We start from the raw sequence: 8122 nt of genomic DNA on the forward strand, positions 1-8122 counted from the left end.
GTTTCCTTCTAATTCAAAATAATCCCACACCTTCTCGTCTGGTCATTTTTGAACTCGCCGCAACTGGCACGAAGAAAACGCATGTGAGGTCTGAGGTAAAAATGTAGTTTCCGCCCAGATAAACTTTTAAAAATAATGTATTATTTTTCAAACGCTTTATTTTAACTTGTTATTTAAAATGTTTTAAATGCAATTTTAATTGAATGATAAAATCATGTTTTTGTTTTTCTTTTTTTTTGTCTGTCGTGTAATCGACTATTGTTTTCAGTGTCGACTAGTAGGAGCTGTACCGTTTAGTCGACTAGTCAACTAGACCCGCACATCCCTAGTGTGGACACATATAGACATCCAGCAGTGTTAATTTGACACCAGGGATTTTTCTGTGTGGGCATTCATAATGTAATGTCTTATCTCGCACTGTGGTGTTGCATACTTGAGTGCGTGTAGGTAGGTGGACGGTTGCGTGGGTGATTCGTGTCTTCCTCTGCCTCTAATTTAGTCTTTCTTCTTGCACAGAAAATGCACAATACCTTTACCAAACCTTCCCTCCATGTACATAATCTGAGCAGTTCTCATGTGCTACCAGTAGGGCTGGATATCGTTCAAAAATTTTCGATATAGATACCGATACCTTGACTTCAATACTGATTTTTTCGATACCAATTTAATGAAATAAATTTTAACAAGATTACATTATCTAAAAAAAACTTTGGTTTTATTTTTCAGCTTGCTTATGTTTATACAGACTCAAAGACTCATCTCCTGAGCCACTGCACAAAGGAACAAAATGTAACCAACACAATAAATCAGTGCAAATAGTTTTAATAAAGCTCAAATAGTCTTCAGTTTACACATCTGTTAGGCTACATTTACACTAGTTCGTGTTCGTTTTAAAATGCATAGCTCAGACAGAATCATCATTTTCTATTAATTTTCCACTGATTTACTGATGAGCATTACCAGCTTCCAGCACTGTCTGCCTGTGTTCTCTCTTCCATGATCGCTGCTCTGACTCAGAGGTAATAACATATTTAATTTCAGCAACAATACATGGCCAAAACACACATTAGACGGCAATCGGAAGTTGTTACAAACACTCAATGGTGGTTTAAAGTGAGTTTTGAGTAAAAGCAGAATATAAATCTTATTTATTGTCTTGTGTGGCATGATGCTACAGTGTGCATGAATGGTCATTTAACACGTGTTTTTGATCGTGTAGTATGAAAGGATATCTGCATATGAACGGAACTCCACGCAGCTCCCGCACTACTCTCCATTGGAAATGAATGACTTCCGGTCTGTCGTTTGTCAGAGATGGTGAAAAGCCGGCTTGAAATGCAGTGGAAATACCAGTATGACGAGGATCATTTTCATTTTAAAACAAAAATGCACCAGTGTAAATGTAGCCTTACATCTAAGGTGGCTGGGATGCATTCACACTACAGCCTCACCTGTGAGCCACATCTCTGAGTGTAACCGGTGATGTGAACCGGCTGTGCAGACCGATCGGTGTATTACAGTACCACGAGACAGGGCTCCAGACTGCGACTAAAACGGTTGCATTTGCGACCAAAAATATTAATTTGCGAGTGAAGTTTTTGCTGAGGTCGCCACTGGCGACTATATATATTTACGTTATGACTTAAAAATTTGCATGTAATGCCTTTTTTCCTGATTGTTTTGCGATCGCATCATTTCCTATGTTCACGTATTAAACTGAGACGATGCGCATCAAAGTTTTAGTGTAAAAAAGTTTCAAACGGTCCTATCTGCAGCACAGCAGCGCTGACACACATCTGATAAACGCAGCTCCAGTTGTGCAGCGCGAGAGGAGACGTGCAAGTAAAAGTGTGGAAAAGCAGAGTCTATTTCGTGCACAACTTGAACAAACTACAACAGGTAAAGCTGTCAGCTGTGTGTATATTGAACAATGAACAGTTCTTTGTGACTATATATTTCAAGTTGGAAAAGATGTTTAATTCCCACTTTAAGTGAACCTTAGTTCCCAGGTCATCTACAAGATCGATTAAAATGCTGATAATTTCAAGAAAAGATGAGACATAATCACATGAACGTATGATTGAAATGTTAAAAAATAATAATAAAATAAATAAAACACGTTTATTCTGTCGCACCTAAAAACATAATTTGGCGCCTAAAATTTTTTCTTATAGGAGCCAATGGCTCCTTACTCTATTTTTTTGTTTGGAGCCCTGACGAGAGCTATAGAGAGCAGACTGCTCTGTACGCTTTCGAATCGCTCTCGCGGATGTCAAACACTGATCGATCTGCTCCGCTTCTAGTTGAACACACCTAGTGCTGCAGACTTATTGGCTCACTGACGTTGATGAGATTAACCCCTTAGGTATCGAAATTTGGTACCGAACGATGAAACGTTTTTCGATACTCGATGATATTGAGGCAATTCGGTCGGTGCCTAAAAAGTATCGAACTCAATACCCTGCCCTAGCTACCAGATCTTTCTGGATCATTAGAAACACGCGCAGTTTAATTAAAGAGCGGGAAATTATCTGCATCTAACTGTGAGACTCACTAGCCAAAATAGGCACTCAAGTCATTTGAAGTTTTAATAGCACATCTCTTCTCAAGCTGCATGGCTTGAAGTATCATTTGTTCCTGTAGCACCAAAATTTAACCGGTTTAAAGGATTGGTACAAATCCCTAATTTAAAGTATGAGGAATATTAATTATGCCTTAACGAACCTCACTATTAATTACTTGATGTGTCTTTAGAGCCTTTTCCTATGAGCTTTTTCATGTACTGATACATGACACTGATTGGTGCAGTACCAGTCCTCTAAGGGACCATGCACTCATGCTGTAGGTGATGGTTTATATTACCATCGGAAAAAGAAGCCCAGACAGCCAGTCGGTGTTGAACTCTGACCTGCAGTATTCATTTGCATCTGCATTTAAAACTTGAATTTGCCGTCAGGAAAACTAATTTCTTTATATTGGTCATAGAAAACAGTCACTGTAATGCATTTACCTTTTTGCTCAGTGTACACTGCTTTACCATCCAAACTGTGATTTTTGTGTAGCAACCATTTAAATGTCAATTGTACTGCTGTAAAATCTGCAAACAGTCCAGACTGCTATAAAATCATAAAACCAGAAGCAGTGTTTCCATGATATTTGTCAGTGGTTTGTATTGCTAATCTTGGACTAGCATTTCTGCAGTGGCGCTTGTGCTTAAAATGGAAGTCATGTCATTTAATTGTCTTGGCTCTTTTTGAATGGCATTGAGAGCGAAATGGCTTACCCTTTTTGTAATGCTAATGCTAATTAAACTACAGTAGTATCAGGGTTTGATCAGGGGAAATAAAGGCAGGTTGTGAAGAAGTGCCATTCGATATGGTGAGCGAGAAAGGGAAAGTGAGATGAGATAACTGTAATTAGAAGCAGAGGGAAGAGGTGGCCCTGACTCATATGGAAGATATCCAAGACTTTGTTAGCATTAGACAGGCAACACTGTCCGAATGCTAATACGTGACACCTGTCCTGTCCTTGTTCTAGGTTTGCTTGTTGTCTTTGTCTCTGAACGTGTGTGTTTGAATGACCCAAAACATTAAAAAAGGCATTTTGCAATTTGAGATCCAGCTTGAAAGAAAACACTGTCAACCAAACCAATGGTTTGCATAATCAGTGCATTTTTGTGCTCATGAATTTGTTGTTTATGTTGCTGCAGAGGGTATACTTGGTGTTCTGGATACATGTTAAATGTATGAGTAATGTACACAAAGTCCCATTCTTCTCTTTTGCAGTGAAAGAACCTGGAGATGTCTCAGAAGAAGATATTCCTAGTATTGATTGCAATCAGTACGGTCAGCTTGCTTCTGCACCATGGGGGTCACTTGAACTTGTAAGAGCCTTTGAAGAATGATCCCTCCATTTATCCCTACCTCGTTCGTAGTGATGCACCGAAAATTTTTTTTACCAAAACATATTTCAGCCTAACAAATTTTACATATTGCAGCTGTAGCTCATGTAGCTTATCTACTGTATACTGTGTGCATGAAGACACTGACATGGTCAAAATGCATCTTTGGAGAAGTGTCAGTTAAACACATTGTTTTGGTCATGTTTTTGGACCTCCAAAACTAGTTTGGCCAAATATTTGTGGTTGCCAAAATTTCGGAGCATCACTAATCATTCCTCTTTTCTGCCACCATTTGTTTTTAGTCTGTTCCATTTGATTCTTGCTTTACCTTGCTGAAAAGATTACCTTTAACCAGACTAATGTAATTTGTTGGTCATGGCTGGTTTAGCTGCTTGGCCAACTGGTCTCCCATCTTGACCAAATCCCCAAAATGCCTCTAAAACCAGCGTACCAGGCCAGAAGTGGCCAGCTGAAAAAAGCAAATCAGCTAAAGGTTATTGCACACGTATTGCAAAGGTTATTGAGTCTGAGATTTTCATATTCATCACACACAGAAACCTTGCACCCTGAGTCCGATGCGTATTAATTAATCAATACAAAATAGTCTTCAAGCAGTGAGGATGATTTTGTTGTCCTTTCTCTTAAAAAGAGAAAAAGAAAGCGGAAATATTGAGTCAATCCAAACCTGAGATTGCGTAGAGAGGAAGGATAGTTCCAACTTTATCAAGGAGCTGCGGGATTATCCTGAGTGATTCAAAGTTTACCTCAGGATGTCAATGGCTCAGTTTGATGCTTTGCTAGCAATACTGGAGCCACATATTAAAAAGAAGACCACTAATTTCCGTGAACTCAGTGTGCAAGGACCTATACAGTGCTTTGTGCTACAAGACGAAGTGGATCAATATGTCAGGCGCCATTCTGGATTTTGCCATTCGCATGTACGGTGGCTCTAAATTGTCAAAACGCCTCTCAAAATGCTTGCTATGGATGCAGAAAATCAGATCCAAATTTTTTTTATGACAGATGAAAGTTTCAGAGGCAGTGTGTAAACGTGATTGACACAACGTGACATGTATTTATTTTTTAATGTGCGAAAATTTTGGATGAGAATTTCGTATATTCGGTGTGCAAGGACCTTAAGGCTTGATAAAGTTTTATCAGTAGGGTATATTTGTTTTTGCATTACCATTTTTCTGAACTTTCAACATGTCTTGATTTCTGCATTAATTCACCCCTCTTATTGCAGGACGCTGGAGGCATTCTGGTTGGGCTGTCCATCCTCCATGGCCTCCTCAACCCAGGGCAGCAGTGGACCTTCTGCTAAACACACCAGTGTAGCCTTCCTTAAGACGCACAAAACGGCCAGCTCCACTGTGCAGAACATCCTCTTCCGCTTTGCTGAACGCAACAACCTCACTGTGGCGTTGCCTATTACCACCTGTGACCACCAGTTCTGCTACCCTCTACCGTTCAGTGCCCACTTCGTTCACCCACACACCACGCCACCTGACGTCATCACCAATCACTTACGATTCAGCCGGGCTGAGCTACGACGCCTCATGCCCAACAACACAATCTACATCACGATATTGCGGGAACCGGGAGCAATGTTTGAGTCTCTGTTTACCTACTTCAATCAGTACTGTCTTAGCTTTAAACGTGTCCCAAATGGCTCTTTAGAGACTTTCCTGGACCACCCTTGGAGCTACTATCGTCCAGAAGAGAAGGATTCAATGTATGCGAGAAATACACTGACCTTTGACCTAGGCGGTGATAAAGACCGACCATCTTCAGAGGCGCCGGCATATGCGAAACGATTCGCTGCAGAAATGGAGCGAGTTTTCTCGTTAGTTATGATCTCAGAATACTTTGACGAATCCTTGGTGCTGCTCCGCCGCTTATTGTCTTGGGATCTTGACGACGTTCTGTACGTCAGTCTCAACATGCGCACACCTGACTCCAAGAGCAGCCTCTCCAGTGAAAATACAGCCAAAATCAGAGCCTGGAATGCTATAGATTCGGTACTGTATGATCACTTCAATGCCTCGTTGTGGCGACAGCTGAGAGCATTGGGACTAGCGTGCGTTGAGCGAGAAGTCCAGCTGTTGCGTCAGTCTCGTGACCGACTTGTCCGCAGCTGCTTCGGAGGGCATTTGCCACCGCTTCGCTCTGCTGCACAAATCACGAATAAGGAATTACGGCCTTGGCAGCCCAGTGCCAAAGTGGAAATTGTTGGGTATGATTTACCAGTTAACATGACACAAAAAGGCCATGTTCCTCCACGAGATGAGTGTTTAAAAATGGTAATGCCAGAAGTGCAATACACACGGCTGTTGCTGCGCTCAGAGACCCTACGTTATCGAAAGCGGTTTCCATTACGGAGCTCCCAGCAGACTTTACGAACCGTGGGACAAGTACGGGCACACAAAGAATCCCCAGCTCCAAGTTTGAATCCGCGACCCTCAGAGACTATGGCTCGGAGCACCAAAGGAGCGCTACGGCTTTCCCAATAACCAGTGTGAAAGGATAGTTAAACTTCTTTTCTTTTATTCCCCATTCCTTGCAGCTAAATGTCCATGAGATGTTGGAATTACTTGAAAGCTTGAGGTCATACCTCATTTGTATTGGATGTGAGCACAACCAAGCGTACGCTCACAACTCTTGTTCTAAAAGTTAGAAAAAATATTTGTGTGTTTCTCAAATTAAAATGTAAAATGGTGAAGGAAAATATATATTGAAGTCTAAATGCCTGACATCTGGAATGTCTCAATATCCCAAGGACTCTCTCTCTACATATATACCATCACTTACTGTTTGCATTTAAGCCATCATTACCCTGCTGGAAAATCCCAAATCAGTTTTAAGTTTGTACCTGGTTTTACATGGTTTCTAGCTAGTTGAAGCTAATCTCTTATGGTCATTGCTGGTCCAAGCTTGTCTAGAGGGTTAATCAGCTGTATTACCAGCTGGTGATGTTTAGGCTGACCTGGCCGGTCATCTTGGTCAAGCTTGGTTAGGACCACCTCGATAGACTACAAGCTACAAACCAGCTTGGTGTGATCTTGTTTTTCCAGCAGGGTCTTAGAATATCTCTTTGCTGGTATTTGGAGTTAAGACGTTTTTTCTGGTAATTGCATCTGGCCATTGTTAGGCTTCCTTTTTACCAACAGCGCTCTGTTTGAGCGTGATCTTTTACACATGCTTATCAACATACTGGCAGCTGCTCCTGAGCCACAAATCACCATAATTGACTCTTCAGTTGTGGTCCAAAAACCAAGCATCATGTGTCGATGGTGATGCTACCAGGGCTCGAATTGAGGGGGGATGGCATCCCCCTGGTTGAAAAAAAATGACAAAAAGCATCCCCTTGGTAAAACCACCATCCCCCTTAGATTAATAATGTGTATTATGTAAAACTTATCTTGCAAATAAAATGTTACAGTTCTTTACTTATGATAATTCACAAACTAAATAACGACGATTGGCCAATCAGAACTTGGTACTTAAACAAGCTGCTCACAAGCGGAAGCAAGTTTTCATCATTTTTCGCACAAAATGGTTCAAGCGCAAATTTTGAAGTTCTTTAAAAAGAAGACTACAGAAAAGGTATGATTTTTCCTTGATTATAATTTAAAGACGTTCCCCGACATTATGTTATTGTGCTGTATGTGTGACTGTGAGGGATTGAGAGACGATAGTAGAGCTGACATTATCGAGTCACCAACTTTGCAAAAACCAAACAAAAACACATCTTGAGAGTCCAAAAGCATTCACTGCACGATGAAGCCTGTTAGAATACAGTTAGAGTGCCCTTATAATTCAAGCAATGAAAGAAAAAATACCCATGTATGAGTTTTTTACGTTTTTATATTCATAGCAATGTACTTTTCTGAATATGTGCACAAATGTGCTATTAATTTTATACAACATGGTGTTTCGTTTCTTGAATGAATCAAGGACTCACTTGTTTCGTTTCTAATTGAATCAGCCGTTTTGAACGAATCGTTTGATTTTAATGATTCAATAAATCATTTATTAAAACATGGACTTGCTGCCACCTACTGGCGGTTTTATTGTCATCATTATTTATCCATGACAGGCCTAAACCAGACAAGGTGCCAGCACTACCAGCACAAAAACACATTTAGCAAAATATTGATCAAAATTCCTCCATTTCAGGCACCAGAAGTAAAAAAGCTTATAAATCATAGTTCATTTAAT

At 40.4% G+C, this 8122-nt stretch overlaps 1 protein-coding gene across 2 annotated transcripts in view; it reads left to right on the forward strand.

Annotated features, from left to right (window-relative positions):
- LOC107696728 (galactose-3-O-sulfotransferase 3-like) overlaps positions 1 to 6499 on the forward strand; it is a 37883-nt gene extending 31384 nt beyond the window's left edge. For both annotated transcript variants that reach the window (XM_016497208.1, XM_016497207.1), the window contains 2 exons: positions 3786 to 3883; positions 5148 to 6499. In XM_016497208.1, the coding sequence (XP_016352694.1) occupies positions 3801 to 3883; positions 5148 to 6414 (1350 nt within the window). In that variant the 5' untranslated portion in view covers positions 3786 to 3800 and the 3' untranslated portion in view covers positions 6415 to 6499. The remainder of the gene's footprint in view (positions 1 to 3785; positions 3884 to 5147) is intronic.
- The last annotated feature ends 1623 nt before the right edge of the window (positions 6500 to 8122 follow it).

The sequence above is a fragment of the Sinocyclocheilus anshuiensis genome, unplaced genomic scaffold, assembly GCF_001515605.1.
Source record: "Sinocyclocheilus anshuiensis isolate Anshui unplaced genomic scaffold, SAMN03320099.WGS_v1.1 scaffold1091, whole genome shotgun sequence".
NCBI lineage: Eukaryota > Metazoa > Chordata > Actinopteri > Cypriniformes > Cyprinidae > Sinocyclocheilus > Sinocyclocheilus anshuiensis.